This window comes from Typopeltis vanoorti, chromosome 17, assembly GCF_054136105.1.
Source record: "Typopeltis vanoorti isolate ZY-2024b chromosome 17, IOZ_Tvanoo_1.0, whole genome shotgun sequence".
In the NCBI taxonomy this organism is placed as follows: Eukaryota; Metazoa; Arthropoda; class Arachnida; order Uropygi; family Thelyphonidae; genus Typopeltis; species Typopeltis vanoorti.
In genome coordinates, this window is record NC_143565.1 from 61656807 (window position 1) to 61677928 (window position 21122).

General features: G+C 36.1%; 1 protein-coding gene across 3 annotated transcripts in view; it reads left to right on the forward strand.

Annotated features, from left to right (window-relative positions):
* LOC150097438 (uncharacterized) overlaps positions 1 to 21122 on the forward strand; it is an 857342-nt gene that overhangs the window by 798492 nt on the left and 37728 nt on the right. For all 3 annotated transcript variants that reach the window (XM_090406999.1, XM_090407000.1, XM_090407001.1), the window contains exon 22: positions 5936 to 6010. In XM_090406999.1, coding sequence (XP_090263125.1) covers positions 5936 to 6010 — 75 coding nt within the window. The remainder of the gene's footprint in view (positions 1 to 5935; positions 6011 to 21122) is intronic.

Consider the following 21122-nt stretch of genomic DNA (forward strand, 5'->3'; position numbering starts at 1 on the left):
ACTACCTTTCAGGGTAAGCTTTCAGCCAATTTCTGATCCATCACAACAGGAATATTCTTTCATTCTTCACACAAAGCTATCCCCTTTGCTGATGCTGATGATGGCCACTGTGGTCTGGAGCAAATTTGGCATTCTGATTCGTTCCCAAAGATGTTCAATGGGGGTTGAGGTCTGGACTCTGAACTGCCAGTCCAACACTTTAATGTTGTTTTGTGGAAACCAGTCTCAGACATGCAGTGCAGTATGGCATGTCTGAGACTGTGTGGTGCTGAAACATTCAAGGGTCACTGTCAAAGTACTTCCACAGCATCGGAAGCATGAAGTTGCCCAGGATATCCAAGTGCCATCAGACGTTATGGTTTTGGGCACAGCCACCAATAGACCAAGCCACATCCTATTGAAACACCCATACCATTATCAAGTCTCCACCAAAAACTTGACAATTAGAATGATGCAGTCCTGCCAGAACCGTTCTCCAGGTAATCTCCATATCTAAACATGACCATCAGAGTGAAACATTTGGAAGCGTGATTCGTCACTCCAAAGAGCCCTTTTCCAATCATCTATGGTCCAGGAATGGTGTGAAAGAAACTAGTCCAAATGTTATTTGGCATTGAGGGGGGGGAGGTGGCTTGTTTGCTGCAGCTCTGCAGTGGTATCCTAAAGCATACAACTCTCTGCACATGGTTCTAATGCAGTGCCAACAGATGTCCCTGCAATATTTTCCAGGTTGATTGCGAGGTCCACTGCTTATGACATGCAAGATGCTCAAACATTTTGAGACAGAGCTCATTGATTTGATCTGAGTCAGTGAGTGTCAGTCGTCTCCCATGGCATTTTCCTGCTGTGGTAACGCCATCAACTTTTCATCTATGAATGACATAAGCAACAGTGGATTTCAGTATACTAAAATGGATAACAATACCATGGACAGAAAGACCACTGATGTGGCATCTTTTATTAATGTGGTTGGAGCCAAAATTTGGATGTCATATATGGTGTCCAAATACTTTTGTCAACATTGTGTGTGTGTGCGTGTGTGTGAATTAGTTTGAATGACTATATACTGAGAATGAAAAAGAAAAGGTTTAATGTTAAGATACTACTAGTTTTGCTGAATGAATCAACTTCTTTGGGTATCACAGGCAAAGAATTATATAAAATAACAGAGACATGATAAAATTACATCACCAGATCTAGTATAAAACACAATAGTACATTTTAAAACAGGAATGCATGCTGGAGTTCCAATTAAAGTTGACTACATGCATGAGCTGTCACAAGTGCACCAATACTGGACAGTGGCAATGTGTGCGTCTGAAAGATTGTAGCTAAGGCTGTTGTTAATATGGGATGAATCGAGTGATATTTCTCTAGATTCGATAATCTTTCTTTCGAGTTCATCATAACACACATGGATATTAGAAGTTTGCGGCTTGGATGGATGGATTTAGTGTCTGGCCGTAATATGGTTTGCCACATTCACACAAAATCTTGTAGACTCCTGGATACTGAATAGGAAGATGTTTCACTTTAGGTCTACTTAGTATGATGCAAAGTTTTGGAAATGTAGTGAAGCAAGTTCTAATGTTGAATTTCTTAAGAATTTTTGCCAGTTTTGGGGAGAGAGAGCTGATGTATGGCAACGATATAAAAGCTCTTGGGGAAGAAGAATCTTCAATAGCAATTGAGTGATGGAAAGAGAAAAATTTATCAATCTTTTTAAAGATTGATAAAATTGAAGTTGACACGCACATAGTCAACTTCAGTTGGCACTCCAGCACGCATTCCTGTTTTAAAATGTACTATTGTGTTTTATATCTGTTGATGTAATTTTATCATGTCTCTGTTATTTTATATAATTCTTTGCCTGTGATACCTGAAGAAGTTGATTTATTCAACGAAAATAAAACCTTTTCGTTTTCATTCTCAGTATATAGTCATTCAAACTAATTTTTTATAACATTATCTACCAAGTAAATATGAACGATTATATATATATATATATATATGATTTAAATACAGTGCAATGAGTACACATTCAGCTAATAATCTGTAAACCCGTTCTATTGTTTTATTTTAATACATGTACTACACTTATGTATTTATTACAGAAGTGTGATAAGCAGTGGAAATGTGTGAAATACAGGGTGTTTCAAATTAAAATATCTATGTTCAGAGCAATCTATAGAGAGAACTAGCAAACAAAATACCTTCTAGTTTGGTGGGTACCCTTAACCTGATCATGAGAAAGAGATTTTGACAATAAAATTATTAGTTCAAAAAATGACCAATAAGGGACACATGGTGCTGTGCAGGGCTGGTTTTATCATTAGGCGAACCTAGGCAATTGTCTAGGAGTGCTAAGCTCTACGGTGGCTCAGGAACGACTCACTGGTCTAGCAATAATATCTATAGAGCATGAAATTGCATCTACAATCAATATAGATGAATTAATTCAAAGCTTTGCCAAAGCAAAAGCCCGAAAGATATTTTTCATAATTTTTGTATTTAAGATTAATAATTTTCTTGATGTTAGGAGTAATCATATATGTATACAAATGTATTGGTTTTGATTAATGAATTCTTTTAATGTTCATAATGATATTATTTTTATAAATATTCACATGTGTAGGTGTACGTGTGCTTGTGCGAGTATAACAAAATATATATAGAGAGACAATGTATAGGGGTGCCTAAAGTTTCTTTGCCTAGGGGCATCAGATACCCTCGGACTGGCCCTGGTGTTGTGAGTAAAAAAAAAAAAAAAATAGCGAATGTTGCATACAACATGAGCTGCAAGGCTATATAAACGAAGGAACAAGACTGCCTCAACGCTCATTCAAATTACATGATGGGTTTCACTTTGCCAGAACTTTCGTTGCTTGTGAAGTGTGTCTAAAGGAATAGGGAAAATGCTGCAGCAGCATTTTGCAAGCACAGAAGCCTAGACTTTGTGAAAGGGCCCAATGATACCAAATATATTGCAATGCATGGTTTGTCAATTTGAAGATTAGGCAGTTTGACAGTCCAACAAGGAAGAGGGCATAAATCTGAAATTCTGCAAATAATTGAAGATGTTTCAACTTCATTTATTGAGCAGTCAAATGAGAATGCTGTAGGTTCATGCAGTGCACCTGCTGTAGTAAGACAAATAGATTTTCCATATGGAGAGATTTGCATGAAGCGTTGCGGTGCTACCCACATAAACCTATCCATAACCAAGAGTTGCAAATGAGACTTGGATGAGGATTGGCTGTGAACATCCTGTGGAGTGATGAAGCACATGTTTATGTTTGTGGAACAGTAAACACTCAGAACTGTTGCATCTGGGCTACAAAGAATCCTCATGCATTTCAACAAGTTTCCTTATGTTCGCTAAAGATCACAGTATGGATAGGATTTATGGCCAAGTTTATTTTTAGATTGTGTTTTATTGAAGAAATCCATCAAACTTGCCCTGTGACCTGCACAGGTCACAGCTGTGTATTATTGGGACATGTTGAGCAGTTTCATCCTCCCGCAGCTACAGCAAAGAAGGTGCATGAAAACAACAGATGATAGAAGATGGAGCACCTCCCCATAGGCGATAGAGTAATCAGTCACTCATTTTTCAATGAAATGGCCACTGCATTCACCAGACATTAACCCCTGTGACTTTTGGCTTTGAGGTTACTTTATATTTCACTGGATTTCAAACCAGCATCTTCAGAACAAAACAATGTGTTACAGTTTACACATGACAGTAAGTGAAACAATTCAAATTGTAACAGACAAAAGATCTTAAGTCTTAATTATTATTAATAAAGTTATAAAAATAAAAAAAAAGTCCCAATGAAATGCATTACAGTTGTGTTGGAATTGATCTTAGAATAACAGATTCCCAAAATACTTCTTTTTTTACATTAGAGGACTCCAAATTTGGACTTTAGATCTTTGGTTCATCACAGTTTGAAGTTTTACTTACTAATTGTTGCATATAAATTGTAACAGTTTGTTTTGCTCTGAAGATGTTGGTTTGAAATCTAGCAAAATATAAGCCAGTTAATAAACATCTTTTTATAATTTAGTTCATTTGGTATTGTAATACTGTTAACGGAAGTTATGAATAACGTCCAACACCTAAGCTATCTATTAGAATTTTTGTATCACATTATTTTATGAAATGAGAGAAATAAACATCATCAAATAACTTCAATTGTCATTGACTGCGAATTATTTCACAATCACGTACCATTTGATTCACATTAATGTAATTTTTTTGTTTGCAGCACCATATTTTCCCTATCGGTCATTTTTTAACTAGCTTTTTTTTTTTTTTTTTGTCAAAATCCCTCACCCATGATTTGCTTAAGGTACCCACCAAGTTTGAGGATATTTCATCAACCGGTGCTCTCTACAGATTGCTCTGAATAGGGGTATGTTAATATGAAACATCCTGTATATATTTAATTGACAGCAATCTAGTTGCTTGTAGGGTGCATATCAAATTATGCTTTGAATGGAGGATATTGAGGAAATGTCAAATTTCACCAGGAACAAAAATAAATACTGTTTTTGTCAATGGAAAATAGTTTATCATATCATGACAGACAAAAGAATTGGTGATTTAATTTTAATTTAGTTTTCTTTGCATAGGCTTATGTGTGTGTGTACTAGCAGCTGCCTACTTTTCTTACAGTGTTTTAACTAAATTGTCTGTAAAGTTGCCAATAAGTGCCATGTTTTGATACTATGAATATCAAAACATGGCACTTATTGAATGTATATGTTTCAAATGGTAATGATTCATCACACTTCTGTTAACAGATGAGCAGAGGACTATATATGTACCAAAATATAACATTGAAAAAAGGTTTCTTTCTTGCTAACTCTGTTTTGCTTTTATTCTGCTATGTTTATATAACATTTTGTTAAACTTTTATTTCAGGATCAAGTAAAACAGAGAAAAGTAATTTTATAGCATTAACTATGTGGAAAGGCTTATGTGTTCGTCGTACATGTTGATTGGATTTTAACGGTATACATGCGAACACAGATTGATAAGAAAATAACTATTTATTGACTTTATAGCATTAAGTTCCACAGCCAAATACCCTATAATTACTTAGCTTTGACCTTCCACTCATTTCATGTGCAATATTATCAGTCATGTGACTGATAATATTGCACATGAAATGAGTTTTTGTTTACAGTGTCTACTGTAAACAAAAATAACACTGTTTTCAGATATTTGTAGTTAATATTAGCTTATAACAGAGTTATAGTCCTGTTGAAATGGTATTTGCATCGATAGCACTGGTTTGCCTTAAAAAAGACCATTATAAGTTCGATTCTAGTTGCCAACTAGAGGAATATTTTCTGACCTTTCTTCAACAGTTTCCCTAAGTTAGGCAATCTCTGGCAAGGGCAAGTAGGGTTTTTTCTCTTGAAACCTAGATTTTAACCCCCATCCCTCCAAAATTTTGACCAATAACCTTACATTATTACAGACAATATAATATGAGTATTATGATTTAGGACCACAAGAAGTGGCATTTGTCTGTCTGAGACGCTATACGTTTTGCTAGAAGATTAACCATTTCATGGTTAATCATATAGCAAATTTTGTAATCACCATTTCTTATCCTAAGAAATGGTGATTACAAAAACCAGTCTGGATAGATCATGGGCCTTAAAGATTTGTATAAGTACCAAGTTTTTCCCATTATAACATTAGTTTCATTTTTAGTATGGAAAAGAGTATTAGAAATAAAATTATGGACGAATCCATACATATGCTTGTTATGTTGTATTATTGTTAGTTATAGGGAAGTTTCTTTAAATTCTATGTCATAATCCTTATAACAAAAGAAATGATAGGGACTGTTTTATTAATTTGTTCTTTGAAATCCCAAGTTACTTGAGTATATTGAATTTTCTTTTATTTTAATAGGGTGTTTATGTTGCTAATGTTATTGCAAATGGTCCTGCCAGTACAACTCTCAATCCTGGAGATAAGATATTGCAGGTAAATGATAATTTTTAAAGTTGCATATGATTTTCAGATGAACTTAATCCTATTAGACTAGGGATCAGCAGCCTGTTAAAAAAAAAAACGAAGAGAAGCACCTCAGCTCAAATCAGCAGGGGGGGGGGGGTAAAGAAATGGAACGAAGTAGTGTAGGTGTTTTATTTAAAAAGCCTAAATTTTTATGGCTATTTTTGTTTAGGAGTATCCTCTTTTGTAATGTCATTGGATTTTTACTCAATTTTTAGGACATTACTGATGTTTTAAAGACAGGTACATGAAGAATATATGGGAAGATTAATTTGGACATACCTTTGTAGGATGTTCCTGGTTGTCTTTTTATTGAGTGGCAGCCAACATATGGGAGTCTTGACCCATCATATTCTATCCTTCTCCTTTCCCCAGAAATTCTATCTTTCACCTTGTTCCCAAAGAATTCTCAGCCAACCCTTAAAACACAAGTTTTAAAATTCACATACCTCTTGCCTCACCCGCAATTCTCCCACATCTCCCTACTTCACATTTCCAATCCCCCTTCCTTTCAGTCATACTTCAGCAGTAATACAAATGTATATTGCCATACGCTGGCTGTTGCTCAATAAGAAGACAACCAGGAACATCCTACAAAAGTATCTCTAAAATTATCGTCGTCATCATCATCATCATGCATATCAAGGATTTAGGCCTAGCATGGCCTGTTCCAGCCTTAGAAGTCATCGTTTAAGAGGACATCCTGGTTTTCTTTTTCCTAATGGCTTGTATTTTAAAGCTGGTTTTGGTAATCTTTCTGTTTTCATTCTTTGAACGTGTTCCATCCATTTATGTTTATATTTTTTAATTTTTTCTATTACTGGTTCTTGGTTTAATTCTTCCATAATTTCTTCATTTCTTTTGTGATCAAAGAGGGTATACTTTGCAATTTTTCTCATAAACTTCATTTCTGCTATTGTTAATCTTTGTTTGTCTTTTTGTTTTATTGTCCAGATTTCGCTTCCATACATTAAGACTGGTAGGGCTAATGTATTGTATACTTTTAGTCTGGTTTTCTTTTGAACTAAGTTTGGTTTAAATATAGAGTTAATTACACCTGTTATTTTTAAATCTTTTGCAATTTTTATGTTTATATCTTTTTCATTTTCATATGTGATCGTACATCCTAGGTAGTTAAATGAATTCACCTGTTCTAAGATCTTGTTATCTATTACTATTTTAGTTCTTGCTGAATCTTGTCCTTTAAAGGCCATAGTTTTTGATTTTTCTGTTGATATTATCATACCATAATCTTTGGATATCTCATTTAGATCTAAAATAGCTTTCTGTAGTTTATCTTCAGAGTTTGTAATTATTATTTGGTCGTTGGCAAAGAGAAGAGTGTTTAAGTTTACTGTAGGAGAAAGTTTAATTCCTTGATGTAAATTTTTATTCCATTTTATTATTATTTCATTTAAGTAGATATTAAAAAGAGTTGCTGAGAGGGGACATCTCTGTCGGACCCCTTGGTTTATCTCTCTCGTATATGATAGCTCGCGATTTAATCTTATTTGTATATGATTATTTTCATATATACTTGTGATAGCTTTTAGGATATTATTTGGTATTTGTCTTTCTTTTAATATGTTAAATAATATGTTTCTTTTAACTTTTCCAAATGCTTTTTCAAAGTCAATAAATGCAATATGTGTTTCTAAATTGTATTCTCTTCTTTTCTCTATTATTAATTTTAGGCAAAAGGACGGGTCTATACATTATCGTCCTTTTCTAAATCCATTCTGTACTTCTAAAATAAAGTTTTCAAAATATATTTCATTAGTTTGCTATTTAAGATTCTGCTATATATTTTGTAACAGGAATTTAGTATACTGATACCTCTATAGTTTTTAGGGTCATCTCTATTACCTTTTTTAAAGATAGGAATCACAATTGCTTTTTTCCATTCTATTGGGGGATACCAGTTGAATAAATTTTATTTAAAAATAATAAGAGTCTTTCTTTGAATCTAGTTCCTGCATATTTATATAGTTCTGAACCTAGTTTATCTTCTCCAGGTGATTTTCCGTTTCTTGTTTCTTTCAGGCTGATTTCTAATTCTTCTTTAGTTATTTCCTTTTCGTTTTAATTGTTTGCCAGTTGTCTTTTTTAAAATATTTGTCTGTCCACAATTCTGTGTAGTAATTTAGAAATTCTTCTAATTTCAATTCAGTGTTTAATTTTATGTTTTCTTTGGTATCTGCATTTAAGTGTTTCAAAATTTTATATACATTGGGTCTTATTTTATATAAATCATGTTCTAAATTAGAAACAAATTTGTTCCATGATTCTCTGTCTTTTTCTGACTTCTCTTTTAGCTATGGCTCTTATTCTTTTATATTCTATTTCATCTTCTAATCTTTTACTGCTTAACCATTTGTGATAGGCTTCTTTTTTCTTTTTGATTATTTCTTTGATTGTATCATCCCAGATCTTCAGTTTTTTCCTTTTATTGAATTTTTTGGTCTTTCCTAAGCTTTCATTTGCTGCTGCATTTATTATCATTTTTATATGAAACCATTCTATTTCTATTTCTTCATTTTATTGTATTTTGTCTAGATATTGGTTAATTCTTTGTTCATATAGCTATTTTACATTTGTGTCATTCAACAGGCTAGTTTTATAAACAAATATTTCAATTTTTCTTTCTGTTCTTGTTACTTGTAGCCATTTAGGTGGTAATCTTAATTTTATTTTAACAAGAAAGTGGTCACTGCTTATTTCATATCCTCTGTGAACTCTAACATCTAGTGTATATATTTTGATGTCTTTTCATTTAGTATAAAGTAATCTAATATTGATTTCCATCCTCTTGCTGCCTAAGTATATTTATGTATGTCTTTATGTTTATAGAAGGAATTCATTATTTTTAGGTTATTATAAACTACAAACTCAACCAATTTTTTACCATTCCTGTTTAGAGTATGTTCTCCATGTATTCTTATATTATTATTAATTTTCGTGTTTCCAATTCTTGCATTTAAGTCTCCTGCTAAAATTATGTAATCATTTTTAGTTATTTTTATTATACATGTTTTGTAGCTGATTATAAAAATCAATATTATCTTGTTCTCTTCCCTCTTCTTCGGCATATAAACCAATCATTGTTAAATAATCTCTATCTATTTTTATTCTAGCTTCTATTATTCTTTCATTCCATAATTTATAATGTTTTAACTGTTTTGAAAGGGAATTATGAATCCAAATCATGACTCCTGCTTGTGCTCTTTGGTCTCTGTCAACTCCACTGTATATCACATTAAAATTTTCAGTTCTCATGGTTCCTTTTAATTTCTTTTTTGTTTCAGTTATTACTGCTATTTTAAAATTTCTTTCATTTAATAATTGGTCTAATTCTATTTCTTTATATGCTATTCCTCTTACATTCCAGTTTGCTATGTGTATTATATTTTGTCGTTTCCATTTTTGTTTTACCTTTTCCATTCCAGGGTCATTTCCTATAGATTCAATTCGATTATCTTTTTCTGTCAGCTTACTAGTAGACTTATGTTCTCCATGTCAGGGGACTAGCCTGATGATGGAATAGTTCAGTGGTAGGGCTGCTACCTTAAGGCTTCTGAACTAGCCTTCTTCCGAATTTAAACCCATAGGCGGAATAGGGTATATTGAAGGGGGAAAGAATAGATTATAGAAGAATTACAGTAAGGTTTATAGAGAGGGCATAGTTGTAAGGCCAGAAATGAAAAGACCCCATGGCCCTCGAGTACTCTAATAGCATAGGGGTCATAAAATAAGAAGAGTTGGCTAATAAGGCCTTATAGGAAAGATTAAAGTAAGTGGATCTTCCTCAAAGTAGTAGAAGGAGAGGAGATAGATCCAGCTAGGGGTCCATGGGAGTGCCGCTTCCCTTACAATCAAGATGATTGCCCCTTATGGCCCTGTTGGTCCACGAGTCCTTATTCGGTATATTCGGACCATCCCACCATATACACACGCACGCACGTGCGCACACACGGTGGGCTCCCCTATCTGCCACCCAGGGGGACGCGTTCTCTAGGGGTTACAGGGTCCCCCAAGAGGTCCAAAATTATTCTTCCTATATATTCTTCATGTATCTGTCTTCAAAACATCAGTAATGCCCCAAAAACTGAGAAAAAGCCATGACATTATAAAAAAAGGGATACTCCTAAACAAAAATAAGCAAAAATAGCCATAAACATTAATATTTATTTAGAGCAGTAACATAGAAATTTTTCCAGAAATAATACTTATAAAAAATAAATATTGAAATATTATTTATTAATACCAAAAAATATAACAAACATATAATGAGGTATGAATTAATGTGACTTTTGCTGCTGAATTTTTGAGTGAGTCTCCCTTCATCACACAAGTATGTCATAATTTTCATCTTTAAACTTGCTGAGAGACTTGCATTGTTCAGATAGTTTCTTGATTTATTAATATAGTTCATATTTAAAATATTTGCTCAAAGAAATACATCAAACCAAAGACTGGTAGAAGTGAAAACGAAAATATTTTGAAATTTATATAAGTATCTGGTAAGCTACCCCCAGATCATAATCAATCAGAGTTTGGTCTGGCTTTTTCAACTCATCTATTGTGATCCATTTCTATAGAATTTTTTAGTTTTAAGGCATTTTAGTCTTGCACTCCACTATTTTATGCTTGTAACTTCTGTAATGATTAACCTTTGACACTTTGCAGTGGTATGATGTAGGCACTAAACCGAGAAGTGTTTATGGCATGCACTTATTGTACATATAGGCTAAAAGTTAGAACCATATTTGCCAACTCTTGTATTAAGCCAGTGTGCAATGGATACCAGAGATTTTTACTTAATATATCAGTCCTACACATGAAAAGTTGCTAAAGCATAAAAACATCAGGACAAGAAGTGAAGGAGAAAGCAGAAAGTGGTTGATGAAGTGTGTTCCGGTATTCATTTTAAAAAATAAAAAGCAATCTACACTTACCTGATACTTACAGAAATACAGAATAAGTATATTAGTTTCAGTAAATAAATTTATCATCATCATCAAATTCCTGCCATGTACCCTCAAGGGGTGTACAGGATATGACAGTACGACATGAAAAATTTACATCATTACTAACTTCCTACCTACAATTTTCCTCCAAATCAGTCTGTTACTTGTCAAGACTCCAACATTATCAGATCTTATATTTCTATCGTCTAAGGCACTTTGTACCGTATCGATCCACCTATATCTTGGTCTTCCTCTGGGTCGTTTTTCCTGCAACCTGGCAGAGAACACTTGTTTTGCTAATCTTTCTTCTCCCTTTCTATTTAAGTGAGCATACCACCTGAGATTAGCTCTGCTAATGCATTCCTGGATGCTGACAATGTCAAGTTCTTTCCTAATATCCTCATTTTTAATATGATATTGCCATTGATGCCATCTGTTCACACCTCTAATCTTTCTCAGGACTCTCATATCTGCAGTCTCTAGTCTTTGGTCAAGTATATTACTTCTGACCCAGCTCTCAGATCCATAAATTAAAACGGATTTGAACACTGTCTTGTATACAGCTAATTTAGTGTTCCGACTAATTTCTCTCTTATTCCATATGAATTTATTCAATTGACTTCCCACCATACCAGCTTTGCTGATTCTGTTGTCTATTTCTATATTTAATTTACCATCTTCAGTAAAAATCGTGCCTAAGTAACTGAAATGTTTTACTTGTTCTTCCACAGGTTCTCCTTTCACAACACAGTTGACATTTTCAATGATTCTACCTATTTTCATTGTCTTTGTTTTTTATTGCTGACCTTCATACCATATCTATTACAACAGCTATTCAATTTAGACAGAGAATCTTGCAGACTTGTAGCGGATTTATTTAGAAGTATAACATCATCCGCATAAAGTAAAGAGCTGACATTAACATCTCCAATTTTGATATCAGGTTTAATACCACTTTCCTTCATAATATGATCCATATACAGGGTGTTCGGGATAAATTTGACATATTTATAATTAATTATATTTTTCCGTAAGTTACATGTATTAACACACACTTCTCTTCATTTAAAAGTTTGGACCCTTCTTCATTCATATACAAGATGTCAGAAAGGATGGATAGCTGGAACCCACCTGAATCATGGAAGAGAATAACTTGTATCATGATGATTCGTGCCCGCCATCAAAATAAGGATATTACGACTGCTGCCCAATGCTCCCAGAATACAGTAAAAACAATCAGGCATGAACTAGAGACTTGCAATGGTGACTACGAGGATGTAGCAAGAAGAAAGATCCCTAGCAGACGATCTGATTGCGTTCGTACAGCAGAATTCCTCGCAAATCTGCAGGAACAGGTGTTGAAGAACCCTGGCATTGGAATTCGGGCTTTGTTCGTGGAGTTGCTAACTGTAGTCAAGCCCTGGATAACAAGGGTAGCCAATGGTAGGCCGTATGTATGGCAGCAGGATTCGGTCCCTTGCCACACCTCTGGGAAAAGTCAAAAATGGTTGTCTGAAAATTTCTACGACTTCACCAGTCCAAATGTTTGGCCTCCAAACTCCCCAGACCTTAACCCCATGGATTATTTTGTATGGGGCGCAGTTGAAAAAGACACCAATCGCACTTCCAGTAATACAAAAGCCCAGTTAATGGATAAAATTAAAACAGTTTTTGCGGCCCTTCCCAGGGAGACTGTAGCATCAGCTTGTTCGAGGTTCCGAAGCAGAATTGAAGCTGTGATCGATGCTAATGGTGGTTATTTTGAGTAAATCTTGTTGATAGTATTGTAATTAACTCTGCCTGTAATGTTTTTTTGTCAATTCATTAAATTTAATAGATACAAAGAAGATTTTCTTTTTCCTTACGAAACTGTCAAATTTATCCCGAACACCCTGTAGATAATGAATAACAGAGGGGATAATGTACATCCTTGTCTCACACCAGATTTAACATTAAACCATCTTCCTGTACTTCCTTCAATTCTAACTGCTGACTCACAACTCAAATAAAGACTAAGTATTGCTTGATATAATGCCCCATTGACACCATATAACTGCAGCGTATTGAATAGATTCTCTCTTGGCACCTTGTCATATGCCTTTTCCAAATCGACAAAACTTAAATACAGATCTTTGTTATATTCCCATGCTTTCTCGACTATTTGTCGTAAAGTGAAGATCTGATCCTGACAGCCTCTATTTGACCTGAATCCAGCTTGTTCTTCACCAAGCTTTTCTTCCACAATTCTTCTCAACCGTTTCTCAAGTATACTTGCATAGATCTTGCCAGGAACACTCAGTAGGGAAATACCTCTGTAATTCTCACATTCAGTTTTATTTCCCTTTTTATATATGGGTACTATGAGAGCTCTAATCCAATCATCGGGAATTCGTCCCTCTGTCCAGGCTTTCTGAACTATGCAGTGCAACCACTGTAAGACTCTTATACCACCTTACTTCAGCATTTCTGGTCGAATATCATCTACTCCTGCTGCCTTTCCACATTTCAAGCCTTTGATGGCTTTTTCTACTTCAAGTATAGATATGTATTCCTGACTGCATGCCTGGTCAGTGTTTTTTATCACTGTGCTGTCATCACTGCTTGTTTCATTTAGCAGTTTTTCAAAGTAATTACTCCATACTTCAAGGATATCTTTTTCTCCTGTTTTCATTTCACCTTTATCATCTCTAATTCCTTTTACAGCACTCTTTCCTCCATTCCTAAGCTTCTTCAACAACCTCCAGAATATTTTGCCACCTTCTTGATATTTATTTTCTATATTCTTGCCAAAGTCCTCCCATGACTTTTGTTTAGCTAGTTTTACACACTGTTTAGCTTTCTTACATTTGTCTGTGTATTCTGTAAGAGTAAAAGCTGACTTATTTGCCAGGAACTTTTGATATGCTTTCTTCTTTTCCTTCACTGCCTCTTTAACTTCCTGTGTCCACCAGGGAGTTCTGATTTTTTATCTTTGCACACAACCTCACCACATGCCTCTCTGGCAGAATCAATCAATGTTTTCTTCAGAGTTTGCCACTGAATCTCCAAGGTTTGATTCCTGTTCTCAAACTCTTTCATTTTCTTTTCAATAATATTTCTGTATTTTAGTCTACAGTTTACATCTGAGAGCTGCTCAACTGTTATTCGCTTTAAAACTTTCTTACATGTTATTCTTTTCAATATGAAATTCAATTTTATCCTGCTCAAGACTAAATAGTGATCACTTCCAATTTCAAATTCTCTGTACACTCTGGTGTCCTGCACCAGGGAGAAAACATCACTATCAACAATAACATAGTCAATGAGACTTTTGTTATTCCTAGCCTCTTCTCTCCATGTGAATTTGTGCACATTTTTATGTTGGAACATGGTGTTAGTAATAACCAGTCCATGTCCTGAGCAGAAATCGAACAGATATTTGCCATTATTATTAGCTTTGCTCTTTTCTCCAAATTTTCCCAAAATATTTTTATATGTCTCACAATCATTTCCTACTCTGCTATTTAGATCCCCAACAAGGACAAACTTTTCCTTTTTCATTGTGTCAGTTGCTTTTTCTAAAGCTTCAAAAAATTTCTCCACTTCTACCTTAGTAGAACCTTCTGTGGGACCATAGGCACAAATAAGTCTCATTGTCCAGTTCCCCATTTTCATATTTGCCCACATTACTCTACTTGAGACTGACTGCCATTCAAGAAGATTAGCCTCGGATTTTGTGTTGAATACTATGGCTACTCCTTCTTTTCCTTGATTGTCATTGCCTGAATATAACATTTTGTATTTATTGCTCAGAAAGATCTCACCAGTTTTGGTCTTTTTTGTTTCAGTCACCCCTATTATGTCGATCTGGTACTTATCTAATTCCTCAGCTAGCTCCATTTCTTTGCCATTCAGGCTTCTTACGTTGATAGTACCGATCTTTAACACTGGTGATGTTAAGTTGGGGTTTGTTTTCAGATTTGTTCCAGTAGCTGACTTTTCGCCCTGGTTCTCTGGCGAAAACAACGGGTGCCTTGTTTAACCGGGTGATGCCCCAGCCGGCATGAAATTTTGTCATGTTGTACCATCATTTTTTATTTTGGTTTAACCAATAAGAATACAATTTGGTCGGCTAAATCCCAAATTGCCAGCCCATCCTCGTTCATTGAGTATCAAAGTAGATACCCAACAGGGTGCACCACGAGAAGGTGAGGATTGGACATTAGGTCAGAAGAACTGGTCGGTTCTCCGCATTCCTTTAAAGGCTATGTGGAGGTCTCCTCTCAGTAATACAGCTTTGACCCTTAAGCACCCAAAAAAATAAAAATAAATTAATAAAAATAAATTTATATCATAACTTAATGTCACGTTTTTTTATTAATACAAATCACGGATCATATGTATGAAGTATTCCAACTATCAGGGAAACTAGAGTTATTGGGGGGGGGGAGTTGATATGCAGACTTTAGGGAGACAGTTGAGTGTGTGAATGTGTGTAATATGCCCAAGCGAGTAGGAAAGACCATGAATAAGAATGGGATAGTTAGTATAAGGCATCAAAATTGGGATGGGACAAATCGGCTTCTGCAATTTATGTATACTAATGCCAGAAGTATTAGGAACAAGAATGAAGAATTTTTGGCCTTGGTTGGCACTTCCAGACCACAGGTTATTGGCATTAGTGAAACATGGCTGACCGAAGATGACACAGCTAGTAGGATTGAATGTGAGGGGTATGGTGTGTTCAGGAGTGACAGGGAGAATAAAATGGGGGGGAGTGTTATTGATGATAACTGATAACTGATAACTGATGTGCTACAGCTAAGGAGAATAGAAGTGGAACTGCAGGATAGAGAAAAGAGCATATTTGAGGCTATTTGGTGTGAGATTGAACCTAGCAAAACAAAATACACAGTTGGGTGCTGTTATAGACAAAGTGATGGAATAGATGGTGGAGATAGTATGCATAAGCAAATAGAAGAAATGAGTGGAATGAGGGTAATTATTATGGGAGATTTCAACTATGGTAACATTGATTGGAAAGAGGAGAGGACACATGGGAGGAAGGAATTGGATTTTATGCAGTTATTAAGGAATAACTATCTGCGACAGCATGTAATGGAAAATACTAGGGGTCAGAGAGTGCTTGACCTAGTAATTGCATCTGAGAATTTGGCTGTAACGAATATGACCACGTTGCCACCAATTGGTGAGAGTGATCATAGGGTCTTGACTAAGGAGGTGGCTAAAGGTGTGGAATTTACAATTAAGACAGGGTATATGTGGAATTATCGGGCTGGTAAGTATGACAAGCGTAGGAGTTTGATTGGTTCAGTTCCATGGCATGTACCCACTGCAAGGGCTAGAAGTTGATAGTGAATGGAAGGCAGTTAAGAAGTGTTTGCATGAAGCAATGGCTGACTGTATACCTAGAGTCCAAATAATAAATCAAGTAGGGGTTAAATGGATGAATAACACCATTAAGCTTGAGCTGCAAAAAAAGGAACAACTATGGAGGGAATTTAAGGAGATAGGTGACCGGCAGGCACATGAACAGTATAATGCTTAGGCCAGAAGGGTAACGAGTGTGGTAAGAAAAGCAAAAAAGGATTATGAAAGAACATTGGCCATGCAGGCTAAAGAGAATCCCAAACAGTTTTTTCGATATGTTGCAAGTAAAAGAAAAAATGTATATGGCGAATTGTTTTAAAGAATGGCGATGGTAGGGAAGTAACCGAATCAGTTGATGTAGTTGAATTACTGAGCGAGCACTTTGCAAGAGTATATCATCCAGGTGGTGACATTACAGGAATGGAAGAACCAACAGCTTATATACAGGAATTGTGGTGAATGAAGTGGAGGTGAACTGTCTATTACAAAACCTCAATGTCAACACATCTGTGGGATTGGATGGTATACCAGCTCGTGTAGTACGAGAAGCGGCTAAAGAATTATCAGTACCCTTGACCATTTTGTATAATTTGAGTCTCGAGTCTGGGTTAGTCCTGAGGGGGTGGAAAGAGGGGGGAAAATAGTTCCAGTGCATAAAGGAGGTTCCAAGACTGCTGTTGCAAATTACCGTCCAATTAGCATATCAGGAATCATTGTCAAGTGGTTGGAGAAATTAGTCAAGAGAAGAATACAGGATTGGATAGATGAAAATGGGATACTGTATGGAGTACAACATGGTTTTGTGAAGGGTAGATCATGCCTCAGTAACTTGCTCACGTTTTATAACACAGTGACGGCTGAACTGGATAAGGGTAATGGGTTTACAGTGATTCTACTGGACCTTGCCAAGGCCTTTGACAGGATACCACATGGAACTCTAATCAGTAAACTGGAGCAGATGGGGTTGGATATAGGGTTGATGAGAGGGATAGGAGGATGGTTGATGGAGAGATACCAGAGAGTGGTTTATTCACGAGTTGTGACTAGTGGTGTGCCGCAGGGTTCTGTTCTTGGACCACTACTTTTCAATTTATTCATTAATGATATAGGAAAGGATCTGAGACGAAGCGTTTACGTGTTTGCTGATAATGCAAAGTTGGGTAGAGCAATTGTGAGTGCACAGGATGTCAAAATTTTGCAAGATGATTTGGATAGTTGGAGGACTGGGCTAAGGAAAATGGATGTCAATTTAATGTGGTAAAGTGCAAAGTTATGCATTTTGGGCTGAAAAGATTAGCAGCAGTATATCACATTGGGGGAACCGTACTCCAGGAGATTGATGAGGCCAGGGATTTGGGAGTGTTGGTGTATAGGGAGTTGAAGTTTAGGGAGGCACATTGCAAAAGTGGCTAAATCAGCTCATCAAATCACTTGGCTTCTGAAAAATACTTTAACAAGCAGAGACAAACAAGTTATTGTTCCTCTGTATTGAGCCTTGATAAGACCCCATCTAGATTACTGTGCCCAGATATGGGTGCCAGGTTTCTTCGTGATGGGGAGGAGGTGGAGAGGATCCAGTGATGAGTGACCAAGATGATAGCAGGTCTATGGAATGAACCTTAGGAGAACAGGTTGAAGATTTGTGGGTTGCAAAAATTGGTTGATAGGCGGAAAAGGGGTGATATGATTGAGACATTCAAATTACTGAAGGGTTTCTATAAGATTAATCCAGAAGATATTTTTGAGATAGGACTGGTGGTGGGAGGACTAGGGGCCATACATGGAAGCTGGGAAAGAATGTGTTTAGCAGGGTGTTAGAACTAGGTTTTTTACTTGGAGAGTGGTGAATGAGTGGAATAAGCTACCAGAATTTGTTGTGGGTGCTATGACCTTGAATGAGTTCAAGGCAAGGTATGATAGATTCTGGGTGAATGTCGAATAGTTGTTCTTGACATGATGTTAGGGCCTCCCTCGATGAGTCTGTCGACTCTTTGGAGTTGCCCAAAATAGTAATAATATTATTATTATTCTACAGCATGTCTGCTATCTCTGTTATAGCAGACATACTGTAGAATAGTTGGAATACTTTGTGCATATGAAGATCCTGTGATTTGTATTAATTAAAAAATGACATTAAGTTATGATATAAAGAGATAAGCAAAGCTTTATTTTTATAGAACCCCCTTCATCAGAATGCTTTTATTTTTTTATTTTAATTTGACTAACTCTTTTTAAATTAAGGAAGTATTAAAACATAATAATGAAACAATCATACATTGGTATTATTGCCTATCCTTGCTCTATTTTGGCAGTATGATCTATAGAAGTTAAAGTAGAAATTGTAAATGATGCCATGATAATGAATGAATATGATGGTAATGACAAAAAAAATAGTATGATTACTAAATATTTTAAGGAATTCACAACGTATACTGGAATATAAATTAAAATTAAATTTTAATATATACTTCCTGTATTTCAGCAACGACATGTTGCCATCTTCATGGGAACATGAGATTAAGACACGTGCATGCAGGCACTAGAACAGCAAATGAGATCGAAGGGAGAAAACTACTGTTTTTCCTAAAGTCCTGATGGTGCCATCTAGCAGGCTTTATTAGGTATTCTTGGCCATTGGGCTGAAGTTCTCAAGATGTACGTCTCCCAAATTTGGGCCAGTCTCATGCATCCAAATTTGTTGAGGTTTAGCATGCTTCTTAAGGCTGAGGCTGATTCTATGAATAGTCTTTCAAATTTAAACTTGCTGCAGTGTATTACTGTGGATTTTTTCCACCATATTCTGTGTCGTGTATCCAGAGCATGGTCTGCAAGCCCAAAGTGGCTGTACTGTATGTAGTCTTTGTGTTCCGAAATTCTGATATTCGCTGTCCTGCCTGTTTGGCCAAAGTAGGACAGTTTACAACTGCAAGGGACCTGGAATACACCAGGTAGGTCTAGGGGAAGTGGTTGGTCTTTAGTGGAGCAGATAAGGGATGCCAATTTTCTATATGGTCTGTAACAAGAGGTCAGGTCATGTTTTTTTTAGGATTTTGGTAATTTTTTCTGAGATTCTATCACATAAGGCCTGCCATTATGGTAAACTGAAGTTGAAGTTATCAAGACAACTGAATCGTTTGACCTTCCTGAAACGCTGCCGGGATAATCAGGTAATCCCGAATTGTGTGAAATTTAAGCACTGTTTCTTTTCACAGAAGGCTCCAAATTTATAACCGCGCTAGCTTCACCTTGCTACTACGAGAACAAATTACCTCCATGCATGTTCTTCTGGTTGACTCAAACAAAGCTATTCGAGCTAGAGGAAGAGCTTTCCAACACGCTGAATCACAAACTTTGGTCAATTCTATATGACGTCTCTGGAAGATAAAGAATTTGTGAAAATACAGAGTCGACATATCAAGAAATTTTATAAATTAAACAAGAACTCTACCTCCTAACCAAAACTACCACTCAAAACTGTAGTTAGCCTTCCTTCCATTATTTTCAAGCCTGAAGCACTCAACGCTCTTGCACTTGGCCACAATTTCTGCATTGCTCCTAGAAAAATACCAGCCGAAGAAATTATGATCCAGATTGAATGCAGTATCTGCCACCTTCCAAACCACATCACCAACAATATTAGACAGGATGTAGCCTATGTTCTCACCAAAGCAAGACCACCAAAAACCAACCTATCTAATAGTGAATATAAGGCTCTACAGGAAATGAAGATAAACAAAGAAATGGTAATTACCACAGCGGATAAGGGGAACGCCACCATGGTGCTCAACTAAACTGACTATACAGGTAAGCTTAATGCTTTATTATTAGATCGGGCTACGTACCTCCTTATTGAATACAATTCCACCAACTCACAAATTAGAAAACTCCATAGGCTCCTTAATAAGGTCACTTCTTGACCTATGGAAGTTACTAGCAAATTAAAACCTTTTAATTCCAGACCCCCCCATATATATGGGCTCCCAAAAATACATAAACAGAATGTGCCATTACGTCCCATAGTTGATGACATCGATTCCCCCATGTACAAATGAGCCAAACATTTGGCCAAAGGCTCGCACACTATACTGGCAACACACCATCACACATAAAAACTCAGCCCACTTCAAAGCCAATGTAGAAAACCTTACACTCTGGCATAATGGTCAGTTTTGACGTCTCCTCCTTATTCACAAATGTCCCACTCAAGGAAACCTTAGAGTTCATCCAAGCCAAATTTCCTCCCGATATCTCAGCCCTATTTCAGTTCACAATGAACTCCGGCTATTTCATTTAGGAGGGAAAATTCTACAAACAAATAGAGGGGGCAGCCATGGGTTCCACTCTTCCCACCCTTGGCCAACTTCTTTATGGAGAGTTTTGAAGAGAAAGCCTTAAATTCTGCCCCACAAAAACCTACCATATGGCTTCGCTACGTTGATGATGTGTTCGCTATTTGGCCACATGGTCCTGATGCAATCCTCTCCTTCTAAACAATCAACACCCCAGAATCAAGTTCACCATGGAAAAAGAGGAAAACAACAGCCTCCCTTTTCTAGACACACTACGCACCCGTCAGCCTGATAGAACCTTATAGAACCTTGGTTTTCTCAGTTTATAGAAGACCCACCCATGCAGGCAGGTACATTCACCAACAATTCCCTCCCCCCCCCCCCCTCGCAACAATATTGAGTTATTAAGACTCTGTACAACAGGGCTAAACTAATCTGTTCAAATGACAATGCCCT